The 17885-nt window shown below is 39.1% G+C and overlaps 1 protein-coding gene across 1 annotated transcript in view; it reads left to right on the top strand.

Moving 5' to 3' along the window:
* Positions 1-17885, top strand: part of LOC108792265 (fibrillin-2-like) — a 153745-nt gene that overhangs the window by 29392 nt on the left and 106468 nt on the right. The window contains exons 2-3 of the mRNA XM_018563004.1: positions 4356-4438; positions 7789-7887. Coding sequence (XP_018418506.1) covers positions 4356-4438; positions 7789-7887 — 182 coding nt within the window. The remainder of the gene's footprint in view (positions 1-4355; positions 4439-7788; positions 7888-17885) is intronic.

Consider the following 17885-nt stretch of genomic DNA (forward strand, 5'->3'; position numbering starts at 1 on the left):
TGCAGAGGTCTGACATGCCCTCTCCTAAGTCAGACCTATTGTTCTGTGATCTGCAATGCTCTTGCTTCTCCTTCTAATTAAAACAGTTTAGCTCTGACTTAGCAGACCTCTGTAGAGAGACCATTACTCTGTGTGTGGAAGCAAACTGTCAAAAGACAATCTTTTCTACTCTGTGATTGATTTCTAAAAAAAAAAAAAAAACTGCAACGCTTTGCAAAACCTATTGTTATGATGCACCTGGAATGCATTTAGAGATTTAAATTGAAGGTTCATTTGGGCTTTAATTTGTAACAGTCCCTATTTATTTATTTTTAAAATATGTCTAACAGACTGCTAATTTCCATATTAAAGGTTTCACTTCTGCTGTCGAGGCCCATTGTGCAATAATCCTTTGGGAGTTAAGGGCTAGCAGAACAATATTAATTTTACTCTTTTCATGACCCAAGTTTATAAAGCCTTGAAGATTACAAATTTGTGAGCTCATGAGAATGGATTTCAGCTCGATATTCTCCTGGTAGATTAAATACCTTCAAAGATAATCACCGAGCTTAATTTCTGTAATGGTCACCAGATGTGACATTATCCAGCCTATATTAAAAATCTAACGTATAACTATCTACACATCTATTTTTGTATCCTCTTGGTCATAAGTTTGAAGATTCAGGGTAATTCATATTTTTTGTGACTTCATTCAAATTTTGGCAATATTAACATATTTAAGTAATAGGAAAAATCGTCTGGAATTTGTAATGTTTTGGGCTCAGAAGCTGACTTGAAATATCTCTGTGTATGTCATATAAATAAGAAACCAATGTTTTGAGTACATCTTCCTTTCCTTATGGATGCCAGCAGCATAATATGAATGTCAAATGCAAAACATTAGCCTGAATAGGATGGGCTATTCATTTTAACAAAACTCTGAGCAAGCAGTGATCCATTGAGTCTTCTATGGTGGATTTTCTGAAATCTATAGTATTGTCATTGGTAGAGAACAGCACGCATATCTTAAAAATATCTGTAGAAAAATTATAAATCTGCATATCATTACAATGAGTGGGGTGACAGAGACTTCAATGACCAATAACTGCTCAGGTATGAAACAGGTGATAAGGAAAATGCAATTGTACAAACAGAATTATTTCACATTATGCACAGTATTTAGAGTCTACCAATATAACCAATGGATATACAATCATAAGGTCAGGTGTAACCAAAGTCTAATATCTGTAAAATGTATCATGCTACTACGAGAGAGTGCCTCAGTTTATGGTATGCCAAAGCATTAGGGTGGACATAGGCCTTACCTTCATTGTCAAGTGAAGCTGTCCCTCATAATGAAGGACCAAAAGCAAGGCATCTAAGACAGGAGAGGGCGGTGCCAAGTATGACCTACATTTCTGAAGTCACTATTTGCATTTTGCAACCCCCCAAGCCAGGTATCTTAAGTGCCCGCTTTGAATCTTTGCCACCAGTTTAATAAGACAGGTCCTTAAACTACATGGTGTATGATGTTATGATAGCCAGATCTTTTCATCAGCACTAATGGGCAGCTTCATAGTGTAACATATGGGCTGCTTCATAGTGGGCATATTGTTTGAGTACATTAAATGTACAAATAAGGTAAGGTGTTCTAACACTTAAGTCTAGATATACAAGGTTATATTAGGAGTCGGACAATACATTTATTCCCGTATGGGGCCTGGGAAAAAACATACTGCAACATGATCCCCACAGCCTGTCAAATCTCAAATCTGTCTTCTCTCTAATTGGTTGGGTACACATTGTGTTCCAATGTGTGCCAGGGGTGGAGCTTAGAACTGAAGAGGGAAATTGCTTCAGCATGGCAGCAGGGGGTTCTGCACACTGTTCAACACATTTGCAATAAAAGTGAGGCAACTCATGGTCATGGCATGTTTCCCTTAATTCATTCTATATCCTGCCATGGTAATAAACACAGAACTATGTAACAATCTGTTTGTTCTGTGTTCACATGCCTACACTGCACGTTGGTATGTATAATGGTGAATCTGATAGGAAGCTATAATTTAAGGCTGCAGGTTTATAGTGTGCTACTCGACCATTATGATATAAAATGTTGCCGAAGCTGATTTTTTATGACAAAGCAACATCTAGGCAACACTGTATAGTCCAGAGATATGTATGCTTCTCTGCCCCATCACTGTTACCTTTCGTTGAATTTTGGTGACACTCCTATGCGCACCTCTGATTGTGTAAGATGTTACATAGGAATGTGTTGATACCTATGCATACTGTACACTTGGGAATAATCATCCATTAGTAGAAATGTATTCCTAGTGCCAAAAGTCTGACTGTTATTGGGCTTTAATTTGTGCTTTAGCCATTTGTGGCAAAGTAACAGGTTTATTTAATGGCCTTTCCGCCTCCAAAGCTACCTATACTTCCCTTCTCTTGCACAGGCAACACACAACCTACACAGGCTAACAACTCTCTCCCTACCCTCACCATACAGAATATGAGTCTAGTGATTGGCCAGTTGGCACCCAGCATTGCAGAGACAGTAGAGGGTGGGTAATACAGTGAACCTAATGCCTTGCCCTTTGTGGGCAATTCACTGATCTATTTACAAAATATTTCCAAAAATTGTTGGGAAAGTAATTGTAATATGTACAATGTACAATGTACATCAGAATTACATCTTGTAGTTTCCTTTTGGGAAAGCATCTGACAGGGTGGCAATGCAGGAGAACAAGGCACCTTATAACAGGATTAGTAGGTGTTATTTTTATTAAAAGCTATAGATTTAAAAATACTGAAAATTACTTTTGAAAGAACACAAACATTTTAAAGCTTGTATGAGAAGTTAGTGAATGGTTTGACATATACTATAACAACAGGTGTTCCTATAAGTACAAAGTAATAATTGTATTTTGCATTTATCATGACACTAAAATTATGTTTCTGTTAAAAGCTTGGAAAACTTTGTCAACAAATTAAACAAAGCTTTTTTTATCAGCTTCATTCAAGTTGCTAGTCCCTACTCTATGCATCTTTTAAGTTTAAGTAATTCTTCCCTTACTATTGGCACTTTCAGATTATCAGAGCTGCTAAAAGCATGTGGACAAAGGGTGAACAGTGCATCCAGTAAAAGATGCAACAAAAGCAAATGGAGCTTACATATTACAATTACTTTCCCAACAATTTTTGGAAATATTTTGGAATATGCTAAACAGTTAGTAAACACAAATCTATTGCATATCATTTCAAGACATGCCAACTCTAGGGAATCAAGCTATGGGACCCATAGTTTCTTACATTTTTAAATTGTGTCTCTATGTAGGTATGTTTCTTTTTGAAGTGTTATCATGCTATTAAAGCAGAACTTTAAGCTTGTCTCCAGGAGAAAAAAAAATACTTCCCTTGCAGTGGAGCTACCCCCACACTGCAAGGGTTAACTGCTCATTTTTGTCTAGGGCCATTGTGTAAAGGACTTTTACTTACCTGATCCTTGCTCTTGCAGGCTCTAAGACCAGTGGATAAAGCCTCTTCCCCATCTGGACGGAGGCCGACTGGTGTCATCACGTACAATGCAGGCCCATAGCCCTGCATTATACATGAGGACTCCGAGGGACAGTCTATATGCCGGAGTGTAGGAGAGAGCTAAGTTAAAGTCCTTTACACACTATACTCCTAGACATTTTTGAGCAGTTAACCATTGTAGTGCCAAGGTAGCAAGGGGAGTTTTTGTTTTCCCGAGATACCATACAATGCCATGGAAGGGAGAAACCGAGCGTTACCTGTTCAGTACAGGGCTGAACAAGAAAGAAAAAACCTGTGTTTGGCCAGCTTTAGTATTTGTTCAATAAATAATACATTACTGTTACAAAAAGATAGAAAACTAGTTTTGATTATGTAGATATTCCTCAAACATATTTAATACTGAAGAATATGCATTCTCTTGACAAGTTTCCATCTCCTGCTGGGCATAAACCGTCAAAGTATAAGTGCATGGTGAGCAGACGCAGACATTTGTGCTAAGAGTTTTAGAAGTGTTATCTGCTGACTTAGGTCTTTATGATGTCATGATGTTGGCAGGACATCCTTTGCCCTTACAGCACTCTACAGTGCAGTGATAAAAAGCACAGCCACTGGTTTGCTTTTGGCATGCTGAAGATGATTCTGTGCCAGGGCACCAGTACTAACCTTCTTTCTGTATTAATCAGGTCACACTCTCATGTCTAGAGGTGACATTATTTCAGAGCCTAGTCTATATGGCTGAGTGAATAAGACTTTCCCTATCTTTTGGGGAGATTACATTGTTTAAAGTATCAATACAGTGTAAAGCTTGTAAACTTAAAAGGATTTTTTTTTTTCAGGCCAAATGTTTGTGGATCTCGATTCCATTCCTACTGTTGTCCAGGATGGAAAACATTACCAGCGGGAAACCAGTGCATTGTTCGTAAGTGTGTTTTCTTTACATGATTTTTTTTTTTTAAAGTTATGTTCCCCAAGTTTCAACAAATATTCAAGCAAACTCAAAATGACTGCTACGGCTCAGACAAGTTTTTCAGGCAGGTTTCAACAAGAATTTTTAAATCTTTTTTGGTCTTCACTTGAAGAGAAAATAAAATCTTATGACCAAAATACTCTTCTTTCTATAGCTTAAAGGTCTGGTCTTGTGTTTGGAGGGTTGTAAGTGGAAGAGAGAGTTGAATATGAGAGAGTCGAATATGAATAACATGTTTCAGCTGATTTTAGTTTTATAACCCAGGACAGAACCCAATAGCTTATGTCTGTTTTTTATCTCAGGATAGTAAAGTCCCTCTCCTTTATTCATGGTGGTCTTTCATAGAATATAATTTTTCTTATTCAATAACCTTCAGATTTTCTAGCTTACGGATACAATTATCCAATCCCCTACACAACGTTTTGATAATTAAAAGATGAATGTTACAAGTGAAGAATTACCCTTGTCATGTTATTACTCACCTTAGCCGAGTTCCTTTGCTGTTTTTACATGTGTTCCTTTAAGTTGCCTTCTGCATTCATAGTAACAGCTTAATCAGCTGAAATACCTAGCTGTATGTTGTTCTCGTGCACGCCTTTTGAAAGGGGCTCAGTGCACAGGGTCTGTGTTGATGGCTGAAGGTCTATTGATACCAATACAAATTTGCCCTTAGGGTCTAATACATCTCCTTACAATTTAATTTGCTTAACATCGTGTATAGTATAAAGTGGTAGTTCCAGATTTTTTAATTATCCATTAATAGAATAAAAAAGTTGGAATCTCTTTGAGGGGAGCCTCAAATGAATCATATAATGTTGTGGCATATCAGGTAAGCAAAGCCAAACCCTTTCCTCTTTCCCCAAAGGTCATATAAATGTACAATGTGAATTTATTTATCTAGACTAATACAGCTATACTTATATAAGGTTTTATATGGGAATTTTGTCTACACTGTGCCCTGGGGAGGATTTCCTGTGTTCTGCTTTTTGCAGGTGGTAAAATAGCTCTATATTCTCAGGAGATTATAACAGCATATGTATCCATTTTACGGACATGCTTATGTCAAGTAGAATGATGGACTGTGACCCCTCTTCTAACAAGTTTCACCTGCATATTCTGAAATCCACACAATTCTGGTTGCTTTAACCCTAAATGCCACTTTTTTAAATAAATATGTAAACAGTTTGAAATGAGGCTCCTGTGATCACTTCTTTCTGTACACCACATGCATTGTTGTGAAGTTTCTGCAGCTGTCTTTAAATATGAACTGAACTATGCTTTGCTTTGCACTGTGTTTCTGTGGGGGGCATCCAATTGGGTAGAGGCCGGGAATTTGCCTCCCCGTGTCAGAGTTTCCAGCAAGGAGAACATTGAGCAGCACAGTAGTGAAAACACCACATTCCACTTTAAATCTGCTATGACTAGCAGTCAGAGGCAGTAGTGCCTGAGATTTCACACTGCAGATGTACAGATGATGTCTTAGACACAAGAATGTAAAAAAAATGTATGCTTTTGCTATGATGAAGAAGAGAGCACCAAAGTATGGTTGGCAGTCCAGACAGAGTTTTTACATTTCAGTAATCATGTAAAAACAACCAACACATTTTAGGGGTTCCACGTAGGGGCCCACTTCATTAGGGCTTAATAATGCTGGGCTGGGAAAGAAGGTTTGGGCAAAGAAATTTGAATCTTTGAGTTAAAATATGAAAACTGCAGAAGGTCTGTGTGGGTCACTGGTTTAGCAACATTAGCTGTTTTTCCACAATTACTGTGATGAATACGTTTATCTGGGCTCTAAACAATACTTTGGCAATCTTTTTTTCTACAAACCATGAGACGTAACCTTAGGGCCATGCCAGAGCCCAATGTGCACTTGGGAGTTGCCTCCAAAAGGGCTGTCACATCAGATTGGATTACTCACCTACACCAGGTTCCAGTGCTTCACCTCTCTATGGCTTCATGCAAATCAGCATATGGGGGCTATACAAATTTAAAACATATTTCCCTGCCCAGGAAGCCACAGGTGCTGCATACAGCCACCTATAGACATCAATGGCTGTACGCTGGTACTTTCATAAACTCACCTATGTTTACAAGCATGTGTCCAAAATGTAGTCTGGCGTATGCCCATTGTACAGCCATTAAAGGAGAACAATGAGGTGAGTGCTTTTCACTGAGCTCATAGTTCTAGCCGACCTGTGACAATGAGACTGTCACAGGTCGGCTCAGTAGATTGGGAAGTGAGCGAACACATACCGGCGTTCGCTCACTTCTCGATCCTGTCATGGCTCTCTGCCGTGACAGGGGAGGGACTGGATTCCCCTCTCCCCGCTCCAATCTGCCAGCGCTGACTGGCGGAACGAACGGGGGAGGGGGCGGGTACAGCTAGCTCTGCCTCTAGATAGGCAAAGCCAGCTGCCACTCACGCAGCTGGGCGGATCCAGATATAATTGTCGGGATCCGCTTCAGCTGCGGCGTCTCAGTATACCACGGTATTCTGAGCTTAGGGTGACGGGAGGACGCTAGTTTGTGTCCTCCCGTTAACCTAAGGAAAACTATGGGGAAAAGCCCTAACCCTTTAATGTCTTATAAGTGGCTGTATATAGCATCTGTGACTTCCCAGGGGAAATTATACCCGAATTTGATGTGGACGGCCGCAATGCCTGTGCATAAGGCCTATTCCAGCAAGATTTTAATACTGTATCTGCCACCACTGTGGCGTATAACCCTCTTTTTTGTCATGGTGACCATTGTCACTGGTAGTGAAAGTGATCGGTTAAATTGTCATGAGAACAGGAAGTAAGGAGAAATCTTGTTCTAGTATCAACTGTCTAAGAGGGGATTTCCCCTCAGTTTGGAGAAGTTTCCACTCACTTACCGGGTTATTCACAAAAGGGTAAAGAGTTTGAAGAAGGCAGGAGAAGTGAACAATCTAGGACAACATAGCTCAACTGGAAAGTGAGCTGAATTGGAGAATTTTTCCAAATCAGATATTTTGTCCTAGATTGTTCACTTCTCCTGCCTTCTCCAAACTCTTCACCATTTAGTGAATAACCCTGTTTATGTTTTCTCATTAGGAAACCTTTCTGGTGAACACAGCAAAATGTTTTGGCTTTTCATGACTTTTTTAAGCCTTCTAAATCAACTTCTCTTCCTTCTCAATATCCCAGAATCCTGCTTAAAACAGTGATAAAATATTAAATCAAGAAACAAATCAATGATTTCAGATTTGGAGCTACAGTATGCATGCTGTAATTCTGTATGTTATTATACTGATATATAAATTATTTTTTTTTATGCAGCAATCTGTCGGAACTCATGTGGAGATGGATTTTGCTCACGACCAAACATGTGTACATGTTCAAATGGACAGCTGTCTCCCACTTGTGGGGCTGGTGGAGGTGAGTGAAAGAAGATGCAAATAGGCACAGTATACAAATATATGTAAACTTGTACACACATAAAGTGTCATCATAAGAGTGCATAAAGTGCAATTAAAGTCAGAACTTGTTTTTTTGTTTGTTTTGGATAGAGTAGTGAGTGATTAGAACAACTGTCAGGATTTAATTTTTGTGTCCCCATTGAGGATATTCACCCCCTCTATTTGTCCTGGTGACTGTTATCATTGAAAGTAAAGAGAAACTCTATGAATAGATAGGAAATCTTCACTTTGGAGGGATTTCCACTCACTTTCTGTTTTGGCTTTTGGAAAGAAAGTGAAGGGAAATCTCCCCAATGGGACACCGATGGCAAAAAAGCTGATAGGGGTTATAACCCTCCCTTACTCTATCCAAAACAAAAAAAGTTTTGGTTTTAGGCCTACTTTAAAACTGTTCCAAACCAAATTAATCTCAAGTCTATGTAAATTAAATTGATAATACACTGGAATTGAACTGCATAAGCCAAAGTCGTAATTGTTTATGCCATGGATCAAGGTAAGAATTTCATCTCTTGTTGGGCCTACTAGAGGAGGCATCAAACTAGATACTCTCGAGCTCTCGATCCCTTCATGCTTTAAAAGTTGCACAGTTCAAAGCATTGAATCCCTATGGTCTACAACAAGTAGAAATGTGACTGCATTAGTAACAAAAGCAAAAGTTTCCCAGCACACTCACAAGCCAGCCTGCAAAAAAAGGCAAGGGTGACACAAACTCTAAGGAGTTTTACAGAAATGAGTACAGAAACCTAGCACCCAGAATCTCTTTGAAAAGGCAACACAAAAAAGGAAATAAATAAAAGACAATAATTTATTATTAAAATCACTAATAATATACACACCTAATTAGTACAACAGAAATTATTACAGTAATGATTAGAATTCCTTTTTAGATCACAATGTAGTGCATTTGGCCGTACTGAAACCATAGACATTATTAGTAGAAATTTAAATTTCGTTACATTTCAAATAGTTATTCGTACGAATTTCGTTAAATTTGCACATTCGGATGCAAATTTGAACAAGTCTGAATGCGAACGAACCAGAATGTTCCATCCGAATTTTGTTCAAAAAGAAACTAAATCAGACATGTAAGTGTTCTCTGGCCAATCAGATTTCTTTTTTTTTTTTTTTGCTGTTGGGGTTGCATTGCAGCCAGGATCATGTGACTTTGTTCTGAATCAAACATTCAGACGGCTCCGAAATCCAAATAACGAACCTAATCAAATTCTGACTCCGAAAAACGAAAAAGAAATAAAAATCTGAATTGATACGAAACTAAACCAAACTAAATGGATTTTAACCGTACTAGTACATTTTGGCCTAGTACTTTCAGGTGCTTTGTGCTCAATACAAAGGCCACTAGAGATGTAAATATATCCATGCTTCTTTTACAAGTGTTCTATTGACTAAAAATGACCCTGTGGAGAAAGGATCACTTTAATCATGGGGATGAGAGGTAATTATTACTAGCAAAAAAAGTTTCTTATGTTAGCACTTAGTAGCAGGTCATATATTACTATCAATAATTGGAACTAAATTACAAGGACAGGTTAGAAACTTCTAGCACATTTTAGCTTGTTACAAAAATTATTATAAAGAGGACCTAATATGAGTAAATATGTCCAAGTCAATGTAAGAATAAAAAATGACAAGGGGGAGACAGACTGCACACACAGTTGCTTTACAATGGTTGAAGTATTTTTTCATAAAGCAGTAGTAGTAAAGACAATAACTAAATTTAAAATAAACCATATACTTCTCCTACTTTCCTTGGTATCTATAGTTATGATTGCTAAAAGATAGGCAATTGGGCGTTGGTCAAGCATGTTATTTCGTTTGGCCTTCCTCAGGAAACACAAAGCTAGAATTTATGGAGAACTGAATTTGATGGGCCTTTGACATTTAGAATTATGCATTATTATATAACTATTATTATTGTACAATAACTGTTTTTAAAACCAGCTTGTATTGATTAGAGATGAGCTTAGTGCAAACCCAGTTCACTTGAGAGTACCCCACCAAAAACTGTGACCAATGTCTCTTTCCTGGCGTAATCAGTTGCAGGAGTTACCGTGGGGACATTTCCTGGCCCTCGGTGAATGCTCTGCTCCGCAACTGGGAGGGAGGTGTGTTGGTCACAATTTTGAGCGGGCTTGGGCAAACTCAGGTGAACTGAGTTTGCACCAAGCCCCAGCTCATCACTGGTATTGATCCCCTGAACACTACAATATCAAACAAAGATTTCAACTAATATGTATACCATAATAAAGATATCAGATACAACACAAACAACTCTGATGAGGTTGTTGCTGTACCGTTGAAAATTTAATTTGTGTGCTCTTCAAAAAAGTTTATTTTCACATAATCCCCCTTGAAAACAAACTACTGCAATTTTTTTAAAATAGTATCTTAAAACTTTTAATTGAATCTTGTTTTGTGAAAGTATTTTTTTTTCTTTCCCAGTCTGGGCTCAGTCTCCAGGCTGCACTAATTAAATGAGTGTTTCTTTTGGCACTGGGCAATAGGAGCCTCCAGGAAACGCAGAGCGTGCCTCTAGGCTGGATTCAGAGAAAAGGGTCCCCCATGTACTATCAGGAATGCTAGAAAGTAAAGCAGGAGGGATTTAGCTAATTTGTATTTCTTGGATATCAAGGGGAAATCACTAAAATGTCTAAGCTGAGAAGAATTTAACTCTGTACAAAGGCAAAATAGCCTATCCTTTGTCTGGATTGTCCCTATTAGTTTAAAGTGTCAAGTTTCAAATTATTTTAATCTATGTGGTCTTCCAATATGCCAATCAATTAAATATCATAGAAGGCCTTTGTAAGGTTTGTATTGGCCATTTTAAAAAGTGGAATAAACCAATATGTCATTTATAGGAACAACAAGTCATAAATACGTATTTGTCATGGAAAGGGACAAATTATGGTACTAATAATGCTATCAAACATCACAGCAGTGCAATATACATTTTCACATTTCTTATTCTGACTAACAGATCCTTGAGTTTTAAGACCCTCTGCCTAATCTGTCTTTGTAAAGCTGCCCATACACCTTGCGATCATCGGACGAAATCGAACCGTCGTACGATTTTCATACAGCGGCCCCACCCCGCCCCGATTATCACAAGGTTGGATCAGCAGTAATTAAAATAAAGCACCTGGACAAATTGCGGTAATTGACTGCACGTATTTTCGTCTGCGCATGTGTAGTGTAAATCGTACAAATTTTGACGTACGGAAACGCCACCGAAGTTTTCTAACCTGCTGGTTAGTCAAAAGTCGATCGATTGTACAGTATTTGCGGTTGTACACTGCCCATCAACCTTACGAATATCGGACAAAAACGCGATCGCATACGAAAATCGGCCGATATTCGTAAGGCGTATGGGCAGCTCAAAGCAGGGCTGCACAGCTTCTGACTCTAATGAGTAGCATCAGACCTAAGTTAATGCTTAGATAAGCACAGGTGTAACTAGAAAATGAACATGTGACTGAAAGCATATATGCTAATTATATGGAATTGTACAAATCCTTAACCACTTGCCGTCCGCCCGTTGTAAAAAAACGGACGGACGGCACTGCTGCATTGGCGGGTTGCCGTCGCCAGACGGCATTTTTTTCTGCTCGCGCGCGCCCCCTAGCGGGCACGCACGGGCTGAAAAGACCCGACCAATGCAAACACCCGTTACCGGGTGTTTCACATATAGGCGATCAGCGGCTCCATAACCTGTGTCTTCGTTGCACGCTCCCATCCGAACATCTGAAACTTCTCGGGCGGCCGCAAAGGGTCTTGGGGTGGGCGCATGCGCAGTTTAAATCTTCGGCCGGGAGACGAGGAGAGACACAAGGTAAGCAAATGCAGCAACATGCACCCACACAGACTCCGTGGGACAGGAAGTACCAGTTAAGACAGAGGAGTCAGTGCTGGATCGGAGACCCGCAACAGAGCTGGAGGGACTCCTGAAAACTACAGGAAAGAAGATGATGATCGAATTAAGAGGCATCATTTAAGGTAAGTCCTTACATTAGCATTGTGGAGGTGGGGGGGGGGCTTTAGCCTTTAATGTCACTTTAATTGTAGCTAGAGCAATACAGTCTGGTCAAAACTACCCCAGGCTGCTATTGTATATTAACCTCTTGCCGTCCGCCCGTAGTAAAAAAACGGACGGACGGACAGCACACTGATAAGGTCTTCTTTCCTATCAGCGACCTCCCTTGCAATTCAAGGGGCAGAAAGATGCTTGGGTGATTCTATAGAGTTGATTTACTAAAAGTAGGTAGCTGTTCACTTTGCAATGGAAGTTTCCCTTAGCTTATTGAATGTGGTGAAGCTCTGCTGACTTCCAATCGTCCAATCATGTGAAAGCGAAATATGCTGCTTTTTAATTTTCTTGCACATGATTGCATATTCTTCGCCAAGTATTTTAGCAAAGAGAAAATTTCCTTGCAAGTTGAACAGCCTGAAAACTTGAAGAATAACCATGGATAGTGTAGTGAGGGTTTTAATCAATGTCTTTACTGATTTCTTTAGCATACCAGCTTTTTCAGTTTATATCATGCCTAGGTCTTGTACAATTTATGAGGACAGGTTATTTAAGGCTTATTGAAATTTGGAGTAAAATAATTCAACTTTGACATTTCCTAAAGTCCCTTGTGGAGTAAAGTAAAACATTTTACCATTTGCAAATGTTGGCAGTTTATCAGCATCTCTAGATATTACATCTGGCCCCGTATTACTAAATGCACTTGGTTTACATGACACATGAGTCTGTACCGAACGGTGGATTTTCTAAGACAGTGAGGCAAGTACAAATACCATTCTCCTCTGCTTGCACAGGCTGCATATTGTGCCTAATGAGCAATACTGATAGTTTCCTTGCTTCGCTAGGTAAACTGTAGTCACAGATTGCAACATTGGGTTTTGGTAGATAGTTCATAAGCAGAAAACAAGTACAAGGCAGCAAGATGTGTAATTAATACAATCCGCAAAGTTAATTATTTCTCTAAGCTATTTAACAGTATCCAATATCTAAGTAATATGGGGATACATATTAAATGATTTACTATTTTCAGCATGAAATCAAATGGTGGAAGATCGGTACATCTGAACGTTTCCATTTTCCATGTCAATTATATCCCAGGAAATGTGAAAGCTATTGCAGTTATATTTTATTGCTATTTCTTTTTGCATCTGGTGCTGGTATTAGAGCAGTTAAGAGTTAACGCATTGTGATTGCTGGATGTATTCACAATGATTCAAGAAAAGTTTGGCTCAGAATGTTTCCACCTACACCATCCAGCATTTTTAATATATATGTATTTTTTGGAACATATAAAAAGAAAGAGATTATTTTAGTCCTAGGGAAAGTATTGAGCTGCAGCTGAACCAACAACCTGTTCACAAACTCCTGGGATCATTTTTTCTCTTATCCTTACAAACCTTTTGTTCTTTTTCCACTGACAATTGAACCTGGGAGTTCCTATGAGTGTAACATGTTTTTTTTCGAAAACCACTGAACTCCCCCTGGTATCCCCTACAAGGAGTATCTCCTAAGGGATTCGTACATGAAGGCTCACATCGATTAATAACAGGACCCTTGGAATAGAGCCTTTTCATCTGATGTTCATTAACTGCACATTACATATGAGTAGCTCAAGTCTATCTCTGTTTAATCAACAGAAATCAATGAAAGGTCTTCCAAAATTTTCCATTGGTCAGCAGTTCCAGTGTAGTTTTACTACAGTATACATGGCATATAAGGTCAAATTGTCAGACAATAACTTTTTCATTGTTCAGATCCTGTAACGCCTCTGCAAACATTATATGGGTGTAATAAAATACTCAATTGCTCAGCATATAGCCCAATTCATTTAGTAGATTAGACCAGGCTAATCAACTAAATTAAAACACAGCTTTGGGCATTGATTTGCAAATATAGGTGGAAATATGCATATATATGTGGAGGCTAATATCTTGTCATGGTACCTCTATGCAGTGCCAGGACATGCTCCTAAGGTAAAGATGCGTAAGTGTGCCCCCTATTAACCTCTTGCCGTCCGCCCGTAGTAAAAAAACGGACGGACGGCACTGCTACATCTGCGGGTTGCCGTCTAGCGGGCACGCACGGGCAGAAAAGACCCGACCGTTGCACACACCCGTTACCGGGTGTTTCACATATAGGCGATCAGCGGAACATGAGTGAAAGCTGCAACAGCAGTTTTTATTCATAAATTAATGAAATAAATGGAAACAAAACATGGGTTGAGTAGCTCTTCCAATGTAATCACAGTAGTTCTGCTGTTATTTTGACAACTGGTCTGCTGTGCCCTGCATATTAGGAGCTCTGGTCTGATCCAGATAATGCATCTGTCACACTGTACAGCTGTCCCAGTTTAATCAAGGCAGTTCTGCTGTCATGTTGGTCTGTTTTTTAGGAGCTCCAGTCTGATACAGAGTGTGCGTCTGGAGCACAACATCAGCCTCCATGGTTTTACCAGGAGAGCCCCACTTTCCAAGTGTAATCTGCAGGACTGAGCTGTCAGTCTGACAGCCTGGTCCCACACAGTTCAGGAAACCAGTGCCTCTGCCTTGGTGTGGTCCTGTGTCTGTGTTTTACTGAATGTACCAAAAGAAAGACATATGTCAAATTAATGTATAACTTAACTTTTCTCTCAGGCTTTTTTTTAACTGACCCTCTTTGCTCGTCTCCTTTAACTACAAATGCCTCAACATAGAACACAGATTTGCGCTTCACTTTTTTCCAGATGTCAAATCTTGTGATGTGTTGAGGCATCTAGTACATAGGGGAGACAGGGAGGAAGGAGTGGGCAAGCTTTAGCATAAGAAAGTGCCAGAGCTTTTTCTGTTAGAACGACCTGACAAGATTTGCTGCATATGTTTAAGATGCAGCAGTTTTGGAATGCTGCTGCATCCCAAATATATGCAACTGAGACGTTTGCCTGTATTTTAAACTAGAAAGAGATTACAATGGTTTTCCTTGCTCACTATTGGCTAGTAGGGGTGTGCAGGGCTTTGTATTGTAATGTTGCTCTATTGTAAATCAATACATTTAAAAAAAGCATGGGTCAGTACACAATAGCGCTTAAAGTGACCATCAGCCCTCACCACCAGAAAGCTAGTTTCAATGGTCAATAAAGCCCATCTCTACTGTATAATCATTACACTCACAACTATTTTGTTTTAAATCCCCCTTTAACATACCCTTAATCCATGTGTCTTTTGCACGGTTACATGGCTTCCCGGGCACCTTGCGTTTCTTCCATCACTACTTCTGAAAGCTGCAGAGAAAGATGCTTGCATTGGGATGTCTTCACCATTCTATGTAACATTCTCCCATAAGCCCAGGCCGACATGATAATGCCTTACTGCCTGCACTCACATGAAGTAGGTTGGGTGATGCTGACCTTCATGAATGGCATGAAATGTCTGTGATGAACAGCTCCAGGGGGGAAGGTGAGGATTGCGGCAAAAGCTGTATTTATTATTTTAAAATTAGATGGACAACTTTAAAAAAAATTATAACTGCCTTAACTTAAAGTGAACCTGTGGCTAGACAAAACAAAGAAGTGACCTGAGCACATAAAAGCAGGCACCAAATGGTTGCAGGACATATTGCTGCCTTTAACCTCCATTTAGACTAAACATCAGTATTTCTAAATGTCTAAATAAAAGGTAGATTTAAATGGTAGGCTGAATTTAGGGTGCAGAGGCATTAACTAAAAGACAATTGTACTAAAGGTATGGTTGTCATAAAAAATCTTCAGGCAAAAATGATTTCATTATGGGATGCAGGTAGACGGTGTGCCAACCTAAAATTGCTTGTTAATAAATAAGTTACTAGGCATGTGTGGGACAGAGACCTAAAGCATCATATGCAGTCTCCATGATGTGGAATGTTACTTCTGTTTGTTTTACCTAGCCAAGAGTTTGCTTTAAAGGGCACAGATTCTTTGAATAAAATGACTAAACAGACAGTTGGATTGTAAAGCAGATACCTTTTATATATGTTTATAAGTGCCACAGGAGCACTGAAATCCAAAGTGCTTAGTTATTCAAATGATAGCAGGAAAAGTGTGTTAGGTATCCTGGGTAAGTTCATGAGTTTCAGAGCTCTATGCTTTATGGAGATATGCAAAGTTCAATGTTGGCTCCTTTAGATTCCTACATGTTGAACCTGCTGCCAGTTTATTAGCTTTAATTGAAGCAGATAGTTACTTTGAGGGCCTGTTCACATTGTAAAGCAGCACTAATCGCATGGCCGCTGGTGTATGCTGACAGAAACAGTTATGATGCGCTGATCTTCGTCTTTTTTTTAAAGGGTATTTCCTAAATTGTGGTAGCTCTGTCAATAGGGGGGATAAATATGTGATGCTTTGGTGCGCACTACTTTACTGCACAAGTGTGCGGTGGCATGCTGCAAACAAAGGGCAGCTTTGCTTGTTTCAGCAACAAGTGTCTGCTGCCCAAGCATGGAAGGGGTGGGCAGCCTATGGCTCTAGGGTTTCCTTGTGCAGCTGTATCACCATCGTGGGGGATCCATACGCCATCAGGAAGTGCAGCAAAGTGTTCCTTTGCACCAGATCCTCAAAGTCGATAATTTTCAGCTCATTCTGGGATGGTGGCAGATTTTTTTCACCTTGTATTAGTGAGGGGTGAAGTGTCCCCTATAAAGCCTCCCCCAAAATGTCCTCCTTCACATGGCCAGCACCCCAATACTCTTCCTCCTCATATTCCTCTTATGCCTCCTGCTGCCTCATGGCATTGCACTTACTGATGGAGGGCAGGCATGGACTTCTGTGAAAAATAATGGTGCTAGCCAAAGACCTTCTGGTAAAAAAATGGTGACTGGGTATCTGCCACTGTAGAGACCACAACAAAAGGGCTCCTTTATGCCCCTGAGGAAGAAAAGGCCAAGAGTCCAAAAAATGGATGATATACTCTCTTGAGTGAGCCTTGTCACCCAAGGATAAAAAGGGTCTTTGACAATTCTATTATGATTTAGTTGAAATAAGAATGTATAAACGTAAGAATTCAGCTTTTTGACATTACAACAACTTTTTTAGTTCAAGTATTTTGGTTTATTCTTAATTTATGGTATTCAAATTCCCAGTGCAATGTGCACATTTCAAGTGTCAGGTGTGGCTGCTATAATTACAAAACAAAAAGGAAAAAAGTGTTATTTGCCCTTTAGTAAAATGACTCTTTCAGCACTAAAATAACTTAAAATGTTAGCAAGAAACCACATTCAAAAGGTAATCAGCCATTGTGTTATGGCTCAGCCAAACATAAGAAAACAATTCAAACCAATATACTTATTAGACAAACAACCATGACATTTATGCAGTGTAAAACAAAGTATGATCAAATTCCGAATTTACTGCTAAAAATATTCTTATGTTGCATTGTTTTTTACTCATTTATTCTTAAGGGTTTCTTATCTCTTTCTTAGTGTCAGGCTTAGTAATGTATTAACTTTAGGAAGAGATTTCAGGTTTGCAACAGAGATTAGGAACTTTTTACAGTCAGAATACAAAAATAATTGATACGCTTAGCTGTAACAATCGGATAAAGAAGTTTTTGACCTGGATCTGGATATTAGGTGCCACACCCCTGATAATGGTATACACAAAAAAGTTCTTTTAAGAAAAAGAGAAAGTGGGGTTTTGAAAGCACCGGATAAATGACAACTGCAAACAGAAAAATACATAAAAAATATATTTATTTCATGTAAATCTTAAAAAGAGAAAAAAAGGAGAGGCTCAAAGCCAATGATAAAAATTATTTAACTAAATAGATAGTCCCTACACAGCTCTTTCCACATAACACAGTACCTCTTCATTTACAAAGCCAACATGATTCACCCTATGTTCTTATGGACATACATGATGTCACGGTCTAGGGACCAGGGCACTAGGGTACGTGAGCTCCTGTGTTTGC

Source organism: Nanorana parkeri, unplaced genomic scaffold (assembly GCF_000935625.1).
Source record: "Nanorana parkeri isolate BGI_ZX_2015 unplaced genomic scaffold, ASM93562v1 scaffold621, whole genome shotgun sequence".
Taxonomy (NCBI): domain Eukaryota; kingdom Metazoa; phylum Chordata; class Amphibia; order Anura; family Dicroglossidae; genus Nanorana; species Nanorana parkeri.